We start from the raw sequence: 20,956 nt of genomic DNA on the forward strand, positions 1-20,956 counted from the left end.
TATATAAAAGCTTGAGCATATAGCCCAAAATCTCACCTTTTAATTTTATCACCATCTAAGTGTTGGAATTGGCAACCAACTCCTCTTTTTAGTGAAGAGGCCATGGAGTTTGAATCAGAAATGTTGTTCAATACATTACCTTTTCTTAAAGTAAAGTTGCATTATCTAGTTACCCAATAGTAATATGAACATTTAGAGCAAAGCTTGTCTATGCTCATACTCGAAAAGTCACAATACCCCCCCCCCCCCCCCCCCCAAAAAAAAAAAAAAAAAAAGAAGTCTTCTTAAATTTAGCACTTATAAAAACACCAATAATTCAGTACAGAAAATTTTGGCAATAAATTCAACAGAAAAATAAATGATCATTGGATACACATATCTACAATTAATCGACACTTACAAAAGAATACAGTTGACACCACAGTATCATACATGTACATTTGAGGATAACCTATAATACACTTCTACTCTCTCCGAGTTTTTGATTAAGATCTTGCACATAGGACTTAATTGTACATTTGTACATCAACAGGTAGAGAAGCCACCATCATTTTGCTTTGTCCATGCTTCTTCGAACCCATTCCACATTCAATATATGACACGAAACAGAATGAAGAAAAAGTCCCAGAAGAATAAACTGAGAAGAGCCAAACACATGAATAGCATTTCTTCAAACAGGAGTGGCATCATTGGCAGATCACTGGTCCTTGAAAGGTCTCATGCATATCAAGTTATCTTCCAAAATGGAAGAAACTCCCATTATATGTTCAATTCCTGAGTCTAAAATTGGATCCAATGTGGTTCTTCACCCAAAGATAGGCTCCAAGAAAACTACCTCTTGTAAAGTGCCAAAAATTATATTTACAGTGCTACACCAGATTCAGCTTCTTTCCTGCACTGGTATTCCTTTTCAAGCAGACGGAACATCACCTTCAAGCGATCTTGCAGGTTTGATTGAATATTCATCATGATCCTATGCTGATGTTTGGTGTTTTTCACCCATCCTATGCCAAAGAATACTTTGATCTGACATCCATTAGATTTCGATGTAAGATCCTCAACTTGATACCTTAAATGAAGCTGCAAATGAAGGGGTAAAACAGTCAGTAGCCGCTGAATCAAGTTCTTTAAGTAGAGGCCTGCCCTGATCCAACATCCATTTACAATGACATCTATCAGATGAATGTGTAATTCCATGTCCATATGTGTGTGTGTGTGTTTTCGTTTTTTTTTGGGTGCAAAGTATGCATTTGGTGTTAAACGAGTAATAAAGGAGATGTTCATACATTGAAATAGTCAGCAAGGGGTACTCCTTGAAGGGTCATAATCTCTTCAATAATCCAACCATTTCTCTCAGGCAGTGGAGATCTTTGCTGGGTACTGCTTACTTCGCCTTTGTAACTAGAAACATTCTTGTGCAATTTGTAACAAATCTGCCTTTGGCATATATCATCATTGTCCAATTCCCACAGTGTGCAAGAATACTTCTGACATCCAACCTTTTCCATCACTTGATAGTCCAAGTCACCCCCACTGAACAATTCCATGAAGAGGGCACCCTGGAAGTGCACGAACACATTAGACAGACAATACAAAAGTCAGCTATTGAAAGACATCATTGAAAATGCTTGGAGTGAAATGACCAAAATCCATGACAAGACTGATCATGAAACACCACCTTTGCCAAACACAAAGGCTTGCCAATGATGGTTTTTACCTAGATATCATAACCAGTTATTCTACTGCAATACTATTTAGTCAGCTTCTTGACTGCAGAGATCTTCACCAAAGAAATCATCAAATGGTGGATCCTGATGCAGAAAGCAGATACACCGCAAAAGTTCAACTTTTAAGCTACCCTTTAAAAACACACACACATGCACATACAGAAAGAGAGAGAGAGAGAGAGAGAGAGAGAGAGAGAGAGAGAGAGAGAGAGAGAGAGAGAGAGAACTCACAGGAAAAGGATGACCAGACGAATAAACCTCTGACAAGTTGACATCCTCTAGACTCAAGAAGGAACCACTCTCTTCACTTTGAAGGTTCCTTGCTTCAGATTCTTGATCAACTATTTGCACCTTTTGCTCAGGAGTCAGGGATCTTGCTTTCCATAGTGCCATGATTGTCCTGTTTGAATGGATTAAATGTTATATTCCAGTGCAATGAAGACCATATAAGATACCAATTGATAAGTGATACGTACTTTCACTACACCAAGTAAAAAGGAACGGAAAGGTAACACGCAGAATCCATCCAAATTTGCAAGAATGAACCAAAAACATCAATCTGTTTGGAAGGACACTACAGAGATCAATGGGGAAGACATCGAACATCTAACAAGATCTCTGTTCAAATTGATATTTTTTAATGGTTATTAATGTTTAAAATTTACATGAATTTTCCATCTCATTAGCTGATACTATTGTGGAGGATAACTGATTTCACTTGAGTTGAAAAACCAAAAAGGCTCTGCGTTTCCATTTTCTTAATTGAAGAGGGTCTCACTCTGGCAGTGTAGCGGAATCTCCAATGCCAAACCAATGGTGGCAGGGAACAGTGCCATTTGCATGGTGTCCACATAAACAGGTGAGGAGAGAAAAAATTAAGGTGAAAAGAGAAAAAAAAAAACATGTGAGGCAGATTGTAGTACCCATAGTAGCAAAACTTTATCCCCTGTTTTAGTTGTCCATTAAAATTGAATTTAGTTTGTAATCTTAGATTGCACTAGGGTATGTACATTTTTGTGAGTGATTATACTAGCTAAGTTTCAAGTTTATTTAAACAATTTTTTTTTTCCACATTCTTCTTTACATTCTCCTATTCCCCTAAATTCTCTTGATTTTATGCACCACAATGAGTAGCGATCACCATAAAGATCTATGGTGCAACGCTTAAGATCTTTTTTCATCTCAGTATCTTGCTGGGGTCAAGACCATCGAGTTATCAAGATTTCAGCCAACAACTGGTACAAATTCTGTCAGGTTTTGGTGGCATTTTGTTCGGTGGATTTTATTTGTTTATTGGGTCGGGTTCTTCTTGGAACGCCTATGTTAAAACCTATAAACACATACTAATGGTTAATTTGACTAAAAACAATCCACAATGGTCTTCTGGATTTGCACTCACACTAGGTTGTATGCAGTAGAAACTCAATAATTTCTGATACTTAAACATGCATGAAATTTAAATTGGCATAAACGATAAGCAATTTCAATTGATAACAAAGTAAAATATTAAACCCATATTAAAATATGCATAACGCATAAATAAAACATACACACATACATCATCAATAGTCAAATAAGACACAAAAGTCAAACTGTGCAAGACTAAGAGTTTACATGACACAACTTTGATTCATAGGATATACAAAACCAAAGAAATCTATAGAGCAAATAGAAGCTACTGTATCAGCCTTGCTCAATCCCACTATAAGTCCGTCGGACTTGATGTGCATTATGCTCTGATTAATAAAGACACATTGGAATTCCATGTCATAGACTGCGAGAAGAACCAAACATAATTTAACTCCACAAACATGTATGCTGCATTATCGACAAACTGAAGGTAACTCATCTAGGATACAGCCCACCGAACTGTGATGTACTAGCACCAGTACCCACTAATCCACCATCATACAAATCGTATGGTGCCACCAGGAGCATCTACGGGTATGGGGTTCAACATAGAATAATTTCGCTATCATTGGACAACTTTTGAACATATACTTTCCAAAATAATAGTTTAGAGAAAATGGGTTACCTCAAACTGAAGAAAACACTTCAATCTTTGTTTTGGGAGCTTCAATGCATTACAATCATGAGTTTGCCGGAGCTTTTGTCGAGTTTTACCTTTGACTTGAGGTATATATTGCTCAAAATCAAATCAATGCGATAGGAAATGAGGCAACCTATCGAAATCTCGCAGAGGAAAGGTCTTGATCGAGATTTTGACAAGACCTCTTATATGAAGCCCATCGAAATACTAAAATCTTGACATTTCGCGAGATTACGGTCAAATTTTGGTTTGTCTTAATTTCCACCCCAAATCTCATTTAAATGGGGTCAAAAAATCCAAAATTTTGGCAAAATTCGTGGAATTACCATGCTATGACTGAACTGGTTAGTTAATCTTACTTTTTCCTTCTAATGGAGATGAGGATGGCTAGACAACCAATAAGGCATCATCAAGGGGCCTGATGCCTAAGTGACACCTAACTATGAAGGAGACACTAATCTAAGTATAGGATGATAATTTCCATTGAAAGCTTGCCTTGTAACCACTGGATTTGTCTCCCCTCTCTTTTCAGGTGGAGAAACCGCTTGGTTGATTACGGGTTTTATAGTTTCCTAATTGAATAAGGTTGTTGGAAAACTAAAGTCCCAGAATCAAATAGAAGAGAACTATGAGCTAGAATTTAAGAAACTTTGATAAAACAGTTCTGATGTGTTTGAAATAGCAACCTAAGGAGATAAGACCTGCCGAGTTTCTTTTCTTTTTATATCTTTGATCCAATTCTGATGGTTTGATTTGGAGAACTGGGGTAGCCCTACTCCACAGTTCAACTAGCAAAGTTAGGATCGTCAGGGAATTCGGAATGTAATCATCTTCAGCAACAGTTAATGGTTTAAAGTAATTGCAACTCTAACTGGACAACTGAAGTGGTCAGCGTCAAGGCTATAATAAGATGAAACTCCTGGCAGGAGCCTCGATGCCTTTTATTAATCTCTGACTGAATCTAAAGCAGCTTGTTTCCAAAATAAACTGAACTTTCTTAATGACTAAAATCAATGTGGGCCTGTAGCCCTTACATGTATTTGTTATAATTGTTGCAAAACCCCCCTCAGAATTAAAACAGAAAATACTAGATTCAATCCTGAACCAAAGAGAAAAAGGAAAAGAAACAAACAAACATAGATTCTATCTCCCATCCTCCAGCAATTTAGAGATCCTGAATCAACATCGACTCTGACATAATTAAATAAAACCAAACAAAAACAAGAGAATCAAATTATCCATCCTTTCATGAACCAATTAATAACAGGCAGAATGCAACAATAAAACCTAAACGGAACTGTATGACAGACTAGTGGACTAGGACTAGGACTCCTAGAGACACTAGGAAATCTGGAAAATCCAGAAATACAGGCCCCAGTAGGCTTCTTCTTCTTCCTCTGGTGTTGCATAGGTTCTGTATCAGTAAAAATGGGTAAGACCATAATACAGTGCATCCCATTTCTTATTTCAGTTGTCTGATCTACGCACTGTACTGAGGTATGCTGGTCTGTTTGATTCATGTTATAATATCAGTTGGTTTTATTCTTGGGAAAATTTCCTAGATGGTCAGATTTTAAAAAAGATTTACTCAATAAGATATTTTTAAAGAAGTTTTACTCAAATGGATTCTATTTTAGAAAATAGTTACCAAATCCCAAAATTTATGATAAGTTTTCCCGCCCAACTAATATTCTTCTATGAATTACCAAAATTACCCTTGAATTCCTTTTCAAATCCTGCTGCAGCCACCCAGGCCCTTCCCGCATGCCACAAATGACCCACGAATAAGAAGAATCCTAGAACAAAATGAGAGGTAGCTAGCCAACTTCTAGGAGAGACATAATTGACCGTGTTGATCTCAGTAGCTACGCCACCTACGGAATTTAAAGAACCTAAAGGAACATGAGTCATATATTCCACGGAACATCGTTCTTGCCAAGGTTGTATGTCTTTTTTGAGCCTACTCAAATCCAAACCATGGGGTCCCTTAGAGGTTCCAACCAGGGAGCACGGAGATCCCAAAAGCGCATAGTTTGATTGTTGGGCACGCTAAAGCGCATAGGCTTTCCCCTTATTAATAAATGGTGCTCCCCTAGCATGCAATGATGTGGTGACAAACCTCTCATTCTAATTCAGTGCTCTCCGAACAATGCGGGAAGGTTTCCCATCACACGACTCACCAACTTGATCTTCCGTGGGAACCATATGTCCAAACAGGCCTGAAAAAAGGGCTACGGTCTTGCTTTCCTTTGCCACTCAAGTGTACGGCATCTGCCATGCTTAGGCCCCTATATATATAGTTAGTATTTTTTACTTTTTTAAGTAACTTCAAATTTTCAAGAGTACATTATTAAAATAAATTACTAATTTTGAATGACAGTAACTAACTCTTATCTAAAAAATCTCAAACAATTGTCTACCTATTTTTTAGAAGTTAAATTAAATAAAAAAAGTTATTTAGAAAGTTAAAAAATGCTAACTAAATTTATATATAAAGGCTTGAGGGTAGTTTGGGTAGTTCATAGAAGAATATTTGTTGGGCAAGAAAAATTATCACAAACTTTAAGATTTGGCAATTATCTTCAAAAATAGAATCCATTTGAGTAAAAAAATTTGGAAGTATCTTATTGAGTAAATAATTTTTGAAATCTGACCATCTTGGAAATTTTCCCTTTATTCTTTCTTGTTGGTTTCATGCTTTTCAAGTGCTCTTAAAGGTGTGTCTGTACTGAATAATGTAGATTTCATAATATAAACAGGCACCAGTACACGTTGGAATGACAGGGTTTTGATGTTTCACGACTTCAAATCCCATAACTGGATTAAGGCATTCTCAAAGCTACAAAATTCAGGTTAGCCCAGGCATAAATATGCACCGCATTGGGCTGGTTATCAGTCCTCACTGTATTCCAAATTTATCAAATACTGAATGCAGCCATCCTGAGCTGCACCTCCACAAATCTCTTGACACTGGCAGTGAAGCTAAGTCAGACTTATTTTTTGGCTTCTAGACTTAACGTTTGTGGTGACTCCATTGACAAGATCAGTGAGGTCTCTATGCTATCCATATTCCATAATTCCCAGTGTGTCAATGTCAAGAGCAGCTAGACGGGGGAAAGTAAAGCTAACCATTATTCATTCATGGGCACCTCTAGTATAGAATGAGCCACTTCAAATAGGTTTGTATAAATTGATGAGGAAGAAAAACTAATCCTTATTCATACATGGGTTTCTCTGGAACAAAATGAGCTACTTCATTATGGATTATGTGAGCCCCAAGTAATTTACTACAGGAATTGCTTTTGTTTTCTTTTCCTCTAGCTACAATGATGTTACAGTCGCCAGGTTCTTTTGCCTGCCCATGGATTATTCAGCAGTTCAAGAATGCATGCACGTGTGTGTGTGTGTGTGTGTGTGTGTGAGTGAGAGAGAGAAGGGGGGGGGGGGGGGAGGGAGGGAGAAGCTGAGCAGAAAAGGGAAAAAGAGGCAAGGCAGTACATGTATTAGTAGATTGAGCATAAAACATACCTATGGCCCTTGGTAAATGATACAAAAGGCTGGAAATGAAACTTCAGCCTGCCTTCCTCGTCCTGTGTCTTTGCACCATGTTTTGCATCCATACCTCTGCCCGGGCGGAGAATAACAATAATGCCTGGACTCCCCATTGATGTCAATGTAGGGGGGACTACTTGAATGTCTTCAATGTCCTCCCAAAGAAAGAAGAATTTGGTTTTATGTCCAAACATGTTTGTATGGAATCCAAATATTCTTGGTGAGAGAAAGAGGCGGCCCTGTACAGAAGAGACTAGCAATCAGTAAAGATTTAACAAAAGGGACGATAAACATCCAGTAAGGTTCTGAAATATCTGAAGAGAAAATGTATAATGCAATGAGTCAATGACAAACAATGAGCCATAAGGTTCAAATGTCAGCTTACTAAATAAAGCACAGGCAAGAACTTAAAAAATAAGTCAAGGGTGTCACAAAAATGTCAGGATCTCTAATGATCGAAAGTAGTAAACCTGAAGTGGCCTCTTGCGCTTCAAGTGACAAGTAAAATCATTGATGAGAAATTCCTCTGGTGGAAGCCCAAACAATTTTTGGAATGCTGAATTTGTTTGAGGTGATCGCACATTTATCTGCAATTATTTCTGCTTGTTATTATCAAACACATACACAAACAAGAAAATGCAAGAAAATGTTCCAGGGAAGAACAACCATGCACCTTTTTCCCAACCTCCTTCTCCATCTTTGTTAAATACTCTTGAACAACATTGCTACCTTTTGTATTGTTCAAGAAAATTCTTAGGTGCAACTTAGACTGGCAAGCTTGAGCCAATTTTCCTTCAAGAGGGATCCAGACATCCGTCAGATCTGATAAATTCGATTTTACAAAATTGATTTCCGCATGTCCAAGAGATACAGCTTCATCAAAAGGTCCATCAAAATCATACACTTCCACATCCAGCATGGATGGAGGTTCATCCATTGCATCAAATTCAAATATCTCTGTAAGTTCAAGAGCATTTTGACCATAAATGAGTATAGAGAAAACAACAATAACATATCAGGGCCAGCCTACAGTAAATATTGGCAATTGAACCAGGATTGCACAACAGCAGCTCATAACACTTGAAGCAATAGCTCCATACTGCACATTGATAATAAGAGAAAAAAATACAGAAGCAGATAGCTCACCATTCCACTGGGGATCAAGTTTCTGAAATTTGATTGAACTGGTTCTTGTCTTCCCATTGCATGTGAAGGCAACATATGGGTCCGATAACCCACTTGACTCCGAAGCTGCTAAGTTACATCCTTCAATCAAGACAGTAGTTAGCAACCAACCATCCCCTTGTGCCTTGACACCATGATCACTCCCTGGAAATAACAACATGAAGGAAATTTTCTTAGCTAGAGCATCAGCCATTCAGGCTACAAAACAAAGATTACAAATAAATACAATAATAAATTGTAGTCGTCAATCCAAGCAAAGAGATTACTAAACAATCTGGTTCTTGGTAAGGAGAAAACAACACACATGCTAAAAAGATGCAAGAGAAGCCTGCTGAAAAGTAATTTAAAAAAAAAAGGAAAAGAAAAAAAGAAAAGCGAATAAGTTAAATGACTGGCATCTGCTCAGAAATGCTAGTGACTATTAAAACTTTAAGCAGTAACCTTCACTTGCCAAAAGACAACAGTGCAGTAAGCTTCATTTGCCAAAAGATAACAGGCCCAGCTTCCGGTTTCATCTAAAAATTGGCAAAAGATACACCTAAGGCCAGAAGCTTATAGTCCAATATGAAACCTATACATTGTAACTGTAGAGTACAATGAACAGAGACTTCCTTAAAAAAGAAATAATTAATAATATCCTATTTAAGTCAATGCAGTTTACCCAAAAAAAACAGTCAATGCAAAACTTTCCATAGAACACAACAGTTTGTGAAGGTTCCAAGGAAAAGAATTTGCACATAAGGCCAGGTAGTTTTATTTGAAATTTACCTTTTCGTCCTCTGACCTGCATGAAATGCGCTATCATTTCAAAAACCTGCTTGCCCTGAAGAACCAGAATCCCACACACTATTACTTCACCAATTGAGTCTGGCAAGTCTAGCCCATTAAACTCAAGCCCTTGGACTGCATTGGGCACAGATAACAATATATGCGCTAGCACATACATGCCCAAAAAAACTGTTGATATTACAGTGAAATTTCCAAAATATTGAAATCCAAGCTTCCAATCCGACTGTGGTTGCACTTGCAAATCAGCCAAAACCTCATCCTTTCCAGAAGCCAGCTCCTTTGCCTCAACGGGTTTAACATTCCGAGATAATATATCAGCAAACTGTTCATAGCAATCCTTGAGACCTTGTCGTGCTCCATTCTCTATCATACCTTTCATCATGGTGCTCTGTAGAAAATTCATGCGCCAGGAAATTACCAACCTTGACGTTTTTTCTCCTGAAGTAAGATCAGGTCCAGGTGTTATACAAAATAGCAACTCTATCTTAAAGGTGTTCCCATAAATAACATCCGGTGTGCTCACAGTTACCAAAACTGCAAACTCTTTCCCATTTGCTTTCAAATACATTTGCTCCTCATAGGCTTTCACAGCCTTGATTAATTTAGTTGCAGCCTTTATATACGTAACCAATCTTTTTAAGTTGTCACTGCCAGTTTCAAATTTCCAAGGTCCTTCTTGCAGTTCTGTCGTTCCCTGGAGCTCTGCCAGAGATTTCGTAAAATCTGAATCAGGTGAGAAGAGTAAAGAATTCAGGTCCAGTGGAGATATGACATAAGATCGATCCAAAAGTATCCCGCCTGGTAAATTGTTTGGAAGTTCCCCATCAGGGTCTCTTTCCACCATGATCCTCATTGTTTCTCCAAAGCTACTACATGAGGACTGCTCCTCGATTTTTTCCTCAAGAATAACAGGTTTTGGCATTTCAGGCAGCTCTGTTGAAGTAGCAATCTTGCTGGTCTTGGTTACCGTATCTCCATTTTTTTGAAAAAGTTGACCAAGCCAGACAGAAAATGTAGATGAAGATGTCTTATCTTGTTTTGCAGAATCAGCTTCTTCAGTTCCCATAGCAGAAGGTGATCTAGAGAGGCTGTTGGAAGAATGTTTTAGAGTGTCTGTAGCAATGTGCAAAGGCTCCTCTATTTGAGCCTCATTCTGAGGCATAGAACCACCGGTAGAGGGCAATGGTTGGTCCAAGCTAGAGTTGCTTTGAGATAAGGATATGCTTAGATGAATTTCACCTGCAAGTAAGGATTATTATACCAGTAGAATGTATGTCAGTCGAAGCCGTCTAGGACAAGAAGAATAAATAAGGATGCAACTCAATTTGTAATAGCTAACCAAGTAAGGTGGCATTTCAAAGTAATAGTCTACGCATCAAAGCTAGAAAGAAATGGCTGATTTGTGGAAACATAGATATAAAAGAAGGTATCCCAGAAACCCAATTAACAGATTGGGGGAAATTATAAGCCGAATGACTTACCACACTCCTTGTTCTTAGATTTCTTGTTCTTGGGTTGCAGAGGGTACCAGGCAGGGCCAATAGACTTGTTCTCCGCATCAAAAACCTGAGCAACGGGTACTTTGAGCTGACCCACAAAATCGTCGTTGAAGTACTTGTCTTCATCAAGAACACAAACGAGAAGCTCCTCATTGAGGTCGTCAACTCGAAAACTGAACTCTTCTCCCCAATAGGGACTAAGGCTCTTATAAACCACCTTAGTCTTGAACTTATTCTTTCCGAGCTGCAATCGAACATAAGGATCACTTAAACCATTGAGATCCATTGAAGGTATGTTCCGGGCTTCGATCACACGCACTGTAATCTTCATGCCGTCAAAATATGAACTTGAAATTGCCGACCGGTTTCCTCAAGGGAAGGAGACGATGAATCAAAGAACTTTGATGAATTAGATCAAGGATTATTAAAAACGAAAAAGAAAAAAAAAAAGAAGGGGTAAATAGAAACGCCTTGTCTAATTACAATCATAAATCAGACAAAAAAATAATTGCTGAGAGGAACTCTCATTTAAAAGTTGTGGAATCTCAGGACATAACAATGCATCCCTGAGCAATTCGGATAGCATAAAAGAGCTGAAAAGAATAATGGAGAAGTAATGAGATCAAGCAGAAGAGTTGATGGAGAGAAGAAATAAAAACCAAAGAAGCAACACAATTATAGAACCGAACCATACGAAAGGAAACAAAGAAGGAAAATATAAGATAAGGTTAAAAAAAAAGATTGCAGAGGACTTGTGTGTGTTAATTCATTTTCGCCATTGATGAAAGCGAAAGCGACAACTAGATAAAAGACATTGACAGTTTGAAACGATTACATTTTCTAAACCCTAAATGTTAAAAGCTACAGAAATTGACTCTGCGAATCGCAGTCGTGGAAGACTTGTTCGTACCTTCGAATGAGAAGTTCAAGTTTTGCTTGCAAGTTATAATAATATCTGAGTAAACGCGTCATGGGAAATTAAATTAAAACGTAACGAAAGGATTCTACTCATCAATCATGCGTCAGACAAAAAGATATAAAGTTTGACTCGTGAAAGCACAGGAACTTTCCCAGTTTCCATGGCGGATTGATATCCACTCAGCTTCACAATTCCGTTTAGAGATCACTTTTCCGTTCTTAATAAACAAAAAGCCCAAAAAGATCCGCCATGGCCTAATGGGAAAGAAATGACGCGCTTCCGTCTTCTTCCCTTTTTTTATTCAGTCCGTATCGTTTCCTCCGACGCTCTACAGTCGTTGACCACGAATTATTGAGAGCCTACAAGATTTTTATAAATATATTACTATCTTTTACTTGTAGGGCCCACATAATTTATTGTAACGCTCGTCCGAGAAAGATGATCCAAACTCTTTCTGTTTTATTGTTAGCGGGCGACTTATTATTTTTCACTTTTTTTTTAAATTAAATATAATAAAAAAAAAAGTCAAAAAGAACTTATTGTGTATTGGAGGTTGTCATCACTATATTAGGAACACATTTATCATTACATTAAAAAGGTGTAGAAAGATAATCATCTTAACAAAAAAAAAAATTCAACTTGGACTTGAGAATAGCTTCATTTTTTTTTTCATTTTTTTTAAATGTGTAACGAATGCAGCATCCAACTACTGGTCAAAGTAGAAGTTTGTGCTTCAGTCATATCTCTCCACTGCATAATAAGAAGAAGGCTTAGGAGGGACCGACTACCAATTTCACCTCTTATTCATTTTGTCAGAACTCAAAGTTAGATTTTCTTTTAATGTATTCATTTATATAGAACGTAAGAATTTTCTTACCATCTTTATCATAAAAAAATTTCTCTAATCACAACATTAAATATTAATATTTTACAAATGGGAAGAGGGTCAAACATAAATTTTCAAATTTTTGAAAAAAGAATGAGCCAATGGGAAATTTTTGAGAAATTTGGGAGAGCCAATGGCTGATATAATGAAATTTTCAAAAAATTAGAAAATAAAAAAAAAATTTAGAACTTTTTTTTTCAAGAGGTTATAGTCTACCCATGAATATAGAGTAAAAAGACGTAAAAGAAGCACTGACGTCTACCTAACGTTAGAGACTTCTCCAATTATCTTTTATCAAATAAACAAAAAGCAAGTAGTATACAAAAGGAATTTCCCAGAAAATCGTATAATTTTTCTCTTACAATAAATCAATATAAATTTTGAATAAACAATTGGATACTATTTTGGTTATTTATTTAAACCTAAACTCAAAATATTTTTTTTCTATTAAATCAACTAATCCGCGTTTAATTTTCTAAATATAACCTAATTATGATAAACCATGTAATATATTTTTGAAACACTGGAGCCACGGAAGAAATTTACACAAAACTAAAATTAATGGTCATCAAGAACCTCACTTCACAGGGTTTATTCTGGGTATCACTTTAGATTCTCTAGAGCGAGTGTGTTGGCGCAGGCAACACGGCACACCAAGCTTGCGTGCCAAACTCCTTTTTCCCTTCTGGGCTGTTGGCTGAGACAAGAATATTCTGTTTGAATTTTCAAACATTCTTCTTCTATCAATCTCATCTCCCTGACTTTTCTTACCACAATAAACATCTCTGATCTTCCTGCCTCAAGTTGTTATAAAACCTATTTCCATCATGAATTGAACCACAGTTTTGGTGTCAATATGGTACAGCAGATATCTTGGTTTCAAATTGGAATCCATACAAACCACAACTGTACTGTACTGTATGAACAATCACATTGCAGGTTTTCTATTCTTAACATCTCCTTCTGTTGTGTATCATCTATTCAAATCTTGTTTGCAAAGAGGACAACCAGATATAATCCTAAGCCACTGATCCACGCACCTTTGGTGGAAAATATGGGAACATGGCAACTGTCGAATATCTTCTTCTTCTCTGTATTTGGCAAGACAAATACAGCATTCCTGAATTCCAACAGCAATAAGCAAAAGAGAATTCATTAGTTCAGGCAAAAAAAACTATGGGCATCTTGTTTCAAGCAAGTACGATTCTACATTGGAGGAGACTAGCCTTCATGTGAAGATTAAACTAAGGCTTGTACGAGCATATTTTGCGAGGATTTGAACACCATTTCCCTTAACCAACTTCATGGGTTAAACCATCTGAATCCTAACAATAGGAGTGCCTTTGTTTTACTAAAGAACTCTTTAAGTAAAACATAGGGATAATAACTTACATAATTTGTATTCCCAGAGTTTGAATTACGCTCAGCACCATCACCTAGCTCTGGATGGCTATCACCTTGTTTGAATTTCCAGCTGGGTAGCTGGGATATCTGATCATCAGATGCTCCTCGATCAGCTGAACCCAAGCCAATGTTGTAACCAAGGACTCTACTGATCAATGGCACAAAGCAACAAAGCAAAAGAAACAGCAAGAAGGGAAACGAATAGCTGACGGCATTCCAAGCAAGCAGCATTATGCAGAGCACGTGAAGCTTTGGAGCTTGATTGAAGGATCCAGAGCGAGAATCAAAGACCCAAATGTTACCAATCACAAACCAAATTGCAAAGAAAAATTCAAGGAAAGCCCTAGTTTTGTTCATCAAATGTGACCTGCTCACAAAAGAATCAAGTAAGGCTACTAGTATCCTTAGTTCCAAATATCAAATCGCATAATTTTGCAAAAAGAAAAATGGAATAAGGGAGGATTAATGTGATCAGCTACCTGGGTTCTTCATTGCTTCTCTGCTGTTCTAAATCAAAGTTTCCCTGGAGCATGAAACAATGGTTATAGCGCCAGTACAGTATAGGCAGGGTGAGAAGGCACCCAATGTCATACCCAAGAATCCATATGCTTAGAGGCCAAGACAGCTTCTCCTGCCTAGATGATGCAAACGTCAGAGATATGACAGTTATCTGAACCGCCAAGTTTATGAACTCCAAGGTGATCCAAGACGCAGAACTGAAAGGATTTGATCCAAGAGCAGACCTTGAGCCATTCTGGTAATGGAAGACTCTCCTTAAGAAACTAAACCACCTGGCTCTTGAGACCCTCATTGCGGTCCTCATCAGGAATGAGGGAGGGCTTCGGGCTGACCCATTTCGGATTCCAGTTGTCACATGGCCACCTCCAGTGGAAGAGATAGGTGGAAATGAAAATGGGATGCCAGAGCCAAACAAAGAATTTGGTGGCAAATAGTAAAGTGTATTCATACTTCACAGGGAACCAAGAACAAACAGGTTTCGGGCTAGATTCTAGAGGTGTAGATGATAGTTGGTGTCTGAATTGGATACATGGATGATCACGCCATGAACCTGTAAATATGGGATTCAGAAGCAGAGAAGATGATAAAGGAATGAAGGGAAGCAGCAGGTGGAGCTGGATTGAGATGGTGACCAAAAATCTAACTGTTTATGCTTCCATTGCAAGTGAATTTTAGAAACTGACTGTTGGCCTAACCTGTCTATCACTTGAGAAGAGCTTAAGCTTTTTAACTGCATTTTCACAAAAATCAATATAAAATAAAGACAGCAAATCTGCCGGAAAGCCAACCACATTAGCGTTCTCTTGCGAAGATTGGTGAAGGACTTGCACGTACTGAGCCTGTTCGTTTGAACAATCTTTTCTCATGTTTAATTACATTAAAATTTGTATTTAAGAATGAGAACAATGCTAATTAAGTGATTGGATATGATCTTCTTCATTTCTTTATATTTTAGCATGCAATTTTTTGTTTTATGTTTTATAAATCAAAAAGAATTAGTTAAGCCTTAAGAGTAGCTTATACAACTATGTAAGAGTCCGGATACTTAAACTCATTAGGCTAGAGGCATGTGTTCCCCTCACACCTCTCCATGGCATGCAAATCCACTGTGTCTGGGCAAGGCGTGCGTCCCGCCACACGATGCCAACCCAAACGTAGAGAATTTGGATCCACACATATTTGAGAGGAGCCCACATGAGACGCGCTGGAGGGTTCCACCTCTGATTTATTTTGTCAACGTTCAGAGATGGTCAAGTGGGTCCGATCCTAATGTGTAATGAAAAAATATGAAAGGAACTCACGCATCCAGACTCCAATCATGTATGGTTGGATGAGTCATTTCATACACGATACACCCACATGTATTTCACGGTTAGCTGAATGAAAAGCTTCTTACCCAAAAAAGAAAAAATGAAATCTATTTGTATGTTGTCCTTCCTTGCCTTCGAGGACAACCTAAAATATTTAAATGAAGTTCTGACTTCTTGGTACAGTAAAGTTGGCAAGGTGGTTTCAAAATTCCCAAACCTTAATTGAAGACTCTTAAATGAAGGAAAAAGAAACGTGTGCCTGAGAAGACAATGGAGAGTACCAACACAAAAAGAGGCCAAGGCATCAAAATATATAGAACAAATGGGAGACCAACCGATCAAGATTAAGACTGCCCAACCTTTTAATTAGAGAGCCAGTCTTAGATGAATCCTTGAAAGCCAATTGGTTTTGGCAGCTCACCCAGCTACAACCTCAATGTACTCTGTCTTCAGATCTCACTTGGTCTTTTCATTTTCAGTTGTTCTTTATCTTCTTTCTTTTGCCTTCTCCATAAGGAGAAATAAGCAGGCTATCTTGCTGTATCCATGAAAGCATCTTCTTTCAAAACTAAATTCTAGCTGCAACTCTCTCAATAAGCTTTCGTGCAGGAATGGAACAACTGAATTTCTTGAAAAGATCACAGTAGCTACAACATCACTCATCTCAATATGGTCAAGTACAACACACAGCTTATACATTTTTTTGGGGCAGAAAATGCTTATTAATTCAAAATAATGAATACAAGGAAATGTACAATTCAATTATAAGAATATAGCACAAACATGCTACGGTAATATAACCCACCACCACCACCACAAGAAATATCCTAACTGTAAGTAACAGGAAATCTAAATATCTAAATATAGAAACGAAAATGAATAACTACATGACTTAAGTGTACAGGAAAGGGTAATGAGATCAGTTCCTGAGAACCCCACATTGACAAGTTACTCTTTCTCAGGAAGCCACAACCATTGGAACTGGGATCAACAGCCCATATCTACAAAAGGAATGGCTACTCAGCTTCAATCTTGGATTCTGCCAGAACAAATTCTGCATATAAATCCTTCAGAGCAATCACAACTGTCGTTATTAATGGACCCATTATGGCACCCTGCGGAAGAGTATAGAGGAAACCAACATGAGTAACAACATTTGAATCAAACAACCTGAGTTATTCACCAATAAGTTTCAAATTCGATTTCACAGAACATCCCTGGATTGGGTATCAGTATAAGATAAAGATTATTTTCTCATCGGTTAACAAAAATTACGCATGCATAATCAAGAAGTCCTCAACACCACCTTTGCGGCAAACACCTAGTAATTAAGCAGGAAATAGGAATTATGTTGCAGGCCCTCTTTGGGAGAGTAGCTTTTATGATTGTTTTCATTTATGATTTGATGATGTGATTATGTGAATTTGGTACCTGATAAACAATATGAGGAACAAAATGGATTGAAAAGATCCCCTCCACTACATTACTATTTCCAGCAAAGAGCAACCCTGGTATTTCCAGCGAAGAGCACACTAGCAATGAAATGTATACAGTGAGCTATTACTGAAGAGCAACTCTAGTATTTCCCCTGTTCTTCATTTTTCAGTTGGAGGAAGTGGGGGAGGGTTTGAACACTTCACAATTGATCTAGTAGTTATTTAATTTATCTTAACATTTGGACTACAGAGTCACTCCCTATCATGATAAGAATGGTGTTAAATGCCTGATCAACTGTATAAGATCTGTTACAGAAGATAACAATGTTCTTGTAGTTGACACATCAATACACCCCATATGCTATATTGTGTTGAGTATAAGCAACTAATAAGCTTAGCTACAATAGAGGGCCCATTAGAAAGAGTGCTTCAATATGTTCTCAACAACAGCAGCTTTGAAGACTACTTTGTCATATTATTGCAAAATAGATGAATTCTATAAACACAAAATGGTTGAATTCCTTTCTGATTCTTCAAATAGATATTAAATCTAAAGCATGATTATATTTGAATCAGGAAAGCAGACATTCATTGTTTCGAAAAGACGACTGCAAGGACTTTTTTACTACATATACAAGAGACTTATTATGAAGCATACCCTGAACTTGTTAACTTTAATTATCTCCTAGGACAGAGTATCTCTATAGCCAATCCCATAAATACCATCTGATTGTATTAGGGAGGGGAAACTTCATCAATAGGAGTGGGAGTGTAATGATGACCCAAAAGTACAATCATGGCTTTATCATCAATTGGGAAGAGATTTTTATTCTCCAAAAGTGAAGGGAAATTTAGTCCTGTACTTCTACCTCTCCTTCTTCCAGTGCCTGTAGTTTTTTTTTCTTCTTTCGTGTGTGTGTCTATTAACAAAGCTGGACAACACATGCATTACCTTTCCCATGCAATCCTAGAAAGTCATAACCTAGTAACTGTTGATTAGATTAGATTATATTAGTGCCCAGACAGCATGTAAAATGAGAACAGGATACCAGGAAGAGCATACCAAGCAAGATGAACCACTGTGATCCATCAAAGAGAGAGAGAGAGAGAGAGATGACCATGTGAACTTTAAAATTATTACCTCCAGTGCAGATGGGCATAAAGCCATTCCACCAATGATGCTAAGGCCAGTAAGATATTCACTGTAACCAGGTATACCCTCCTGGATTTCGGTTGCTCCATAGTCCAAAAGAGCAAGGTGAATCAAGGACACAATGATTGCCAATATGTATCTACCTTCCATCACTAACTGTGCAGCTGCAGGAATAGTTGAAAGCCAAGGAGGGAAGAGTGGCAGCAGAGGGCTAATGAAAGCAAGAACAGTCGACATGTACAGGAAATGTATGGAGTGGAATCTAAATAAGAGCCAAGTGAGGCAACCCTGATACAAAGCAATTTCTGCAGTAGCTAAAAGAACACCTGAAATAGCCTTATCGAGGACTTCCACGCATCTAATTCTAGTAGATTTTGAAATAGGAAGCATACACATAACTTGTTCTGTTACCCCACCAGACTCCGATGTGATAAGATAATACAATACCCAAAAGAAAACCATGGACTGAGACACAAAGTTGAAAAGACCTGCTGCACCAGATACAATGGAGTTAGCAATGGAGAACATGAGACTTGCACTTCCACCTAACACAGATTTGCTACTGTCAAAGACACGCTTAAGCACATCAATCCCTTGGAAAGCAAAAGCCTTGGCCTTCTCGACCAAATCCTCCCTAGTAATGAGTAATTCCCTGAAAAGTTCAACAAGCTCTGTATAAATCAGTCCCCATTCTCTGTTTGAAATCCGCTTTCTCAGACTTACAAGCTTCTCAGTAATGGGTGAGGGATTCACTAAAGCCGTGGAAGGCTCTAAAGAGTCAACCTTTTGTGGTGTAATGAAATGCTTAAACCCACCAACAAACTCTGTCAAGTTATACTGTAAAGCCAAACTATCAATCTGTTGAGACACAGCTTCGTACATCTTGGTTGTGTAATTGTCCATCATTCCAGTGACATCATTCTCATCCATCCATTTCTTAATGCCAATCCTCTCTGCATAATTGCTCTCCTTCAGATGAGAATTCAGAGATATTACAGCATCCTTACTTTCAACTCCAATTTTATAAGAGAAAAACACAGAACCTGAAAGAAAGCCAACGATCATGCCAACAATCAACCCAATAGCCACAATGGTTTTCAACCTCTTAAGAATCCCACGAGTAAGAAAACCGCCAAGTTGGAATCGGCGAAAGCTATTAGTTCTCAGAGAAGAAACTGCGGAAATGGTGGAATCAACGGTACCATAAGCGAACATGAAACCTGACGCCAGAAGCGCAAGAGAACCCAAACCACCAATCCTCTCATAAGCAATTAAGAAGACTCCGAAAGAGACGAGCCATCTTACAAGCTTGGAAAACCGCATCTTGGGCTTTGATGGAACCTTCGTTTCTTCGCGGCGGCGACGAAGAACAACCCGTGAACAAGCGTTACGAATATCAACAAGAGTACTAACAAAACCCCTAAAAACGGAAACAGGGATTGCAAAAACAGTCTCCGTGAGACCTGAATTCAAGGGTTCAGACCAGAAATCGACAAGGGCATCTTGAATTCCTCTGAGAGGAATAGAACAGATGACAGCCCATTGAATGGGACGAAGATATTCTTCGAGCAACTTGCTGACGCCGTATAACAAGAAGACGATGAAAGCGATGCCAGCGTGAGCCATGGCGATGTAGAGAGCAAGTCTAACCTGAGGGTCACCGGAAAGATATTTCTGATCGGAATCATCAACAACAGTGGCTGAAGCCATGTTGGGCTTCTTCTTCTTCTTCTGTGGGTCAGAATCAGGTGGGGATTGAGAAGGTGTAGGGTCAGGTTTACGAACTGAAGCAGATCGAAACATGTCTTGCCAGGGAAGATTGGAAGCATCGGTTGGATTTGAATTTGGCTCAGAATAAGGAACTAGCTCCATTAATAGGACCCAATGACGTGATGAAACAAAGGCGACCCTTCATTCACAAGTCCGAATTCTCGAGAATAATAAGAACAGAGAAGGGTTTTCTGTTACAAGTTTCAACATTTCAACAAGCGAAGAACCAGAGGACGAGGTTTGATCCAAGAAGGAGAAGCAAAATGGAAACTGGAAAATGTGGAAATCTGCAGATATTTTAAAATGTGGAGGACATACGCTAACTTTTCTCATTAATCAAATTAGCAATAATTAAAAACCTCTTAGTTGCCAATTTGTTTTTATATACACGTGGCATTTGTTGAATGGATGGACATTGGATAATGATTATAGAAAAAGGTAATCTAGTTGTGGCTGTCTGCTGACGTGGATGTGTTTTGCATGGAAGCGAAGAAAAGCACATGTAAGTTAAAAGAGCTCTGAAAAAAATAGTTTTTTTTTTTTCACTCATTCAATATAAATATTTTGTAAGGCTTCAGGTCAAATGTAACTTATTTTTTTTTCCCCTTTTTTGAAGAAAATGTTTAATAAATCTTGCATGACATTTATTTCAGATGTTTATTTGATATTCAAGAGGTGGTTTTCTAGATTCATCTTATGATGGTAGTCCTTCTAAATATTTTGGTGTTGATACGGAATCTCGCTCGTCCTTCCATGT

The 20,956-nt window shown here is 37.9% G+C and overlaps 3 protein-coding genes across 5 annotated transcripts; all 3 read right to left on the reverse strand.

Annotated features, from left to right (window-relative positions):
- Positions 1-289: 289 nt before the first annotated feature.
- LOC149003928 (C2 calcium/lipid-binding and GRAM domain containing protein) lies at positions 290-12,049 on the reverse strand. Of its 2 annotated transcripts, XM_089168977.1 has the most exons (9): positions 10,785-12,046; positions 9,283-10,542; positions 8,476-8,658; positions 8,003-8,286; positions 7,800-7,916; positions 7,306-7,568; positions 1,959-2,127; positions 1,287-1,559; positions 290-1,080 (listed from the first exon to the last, which is right to left on the reverse strand). In XM_089168977.1, the coding sequence occupies exons 1-9, from the start codon at positions 11,131-11,133 to the stop codon at positions 862-864; spliced, it is 3,117 nt and encodes a 1,038-aa protein (XP_089025103.1). In that variant the 5' UTR covers positions 11,134-12,046; the 3' UTR covers positions 290-861. The 2 variants fall into 2 exon arrangements, with proteins under 2 accessions (XP_089025103.1, XP_089025104.1); XM_089168978.1 differs by lacking the exons at positions 290-1,080; positions 1,287-1,559 and adding an exon at positions 1,575-1,811 and having other exon boundaries at positions 10,785-12,049.
- An 867-nt stretch (positions 12,050-12,916) lies between these two features.
- LOC149003929 (E3 ubiquitin-protein ligase At4g11680-like) lies at positions 12,917-15,353 on the reverse strand. 2 transcript variants are annotated; one of them, XM_089168418.1, is made up of 4 exons: positions 14,755-15,353; positions 14,491-14,646; positions 14,000-14,378; positions 12,917-13,727 (listed from the first exon to the last, which is right to left on the reverse strand). In XM_089168418.1, the coding sequence occupies exons 1-4, from the start codon at positions 14,976-14,978 to the stop codon at positions 13,581-13,583; spliced, it is 906 nt and encodes a 301-aa protein (XP_089024544.1). In that variant the 5' UTR covers positions 14,979-15,353; the 3' UTR covers positions 12,917-13,580. The 2 variants fall into 2 exon arrangements, with proteins under 2 accessions (XP_089024544.1, XP_089024543.1); XM_089168417.1 differs by having other exon boundaries at positions 14,491-15,353.
- Positions 15,354-16,298: 945 nt separating this feature from the next.
- LOC149003930 (uncharacterized) lies at positions 16,299-20,502 on the reverse strand. Its single transcript, XM_089169588.1, has 2 exons — positions 18,418-20,502; positions 16,299-16,955 (listed from the first exon to the last, which is right to left on the reverse strand). The coding sequence occupies exons 1-2, from the start codon at positions 20,299-20,301 to the stop codon at positions 16,857-16,859; spliced, it is 1,983 nt and encodes a 660-aa protein (XP_089025714.1). The 5' UTR covers positions 20,302-20,502; the 3' UTR covers positions 16,299-16,856.
- Between the last annotated feature and the right edge of the window lie 454 nt (positions 20,503-20,956).

The sequence above is a fragment of the Hakea prostrata genome, chromosome 9 (assembly GCF_041222555.1).
Source record: "Hakea prostrata isolate BN-2017 chromosome 9, UWA_Hpros_2, whole genome shotgun sequence".
NCBI classification, from domain to species: Eukaryota; Viridiplantae; Streptophyta; class Magnoliopsida; order Proteales; family Proteaceae; genus Hakea; species Hakea prostrata.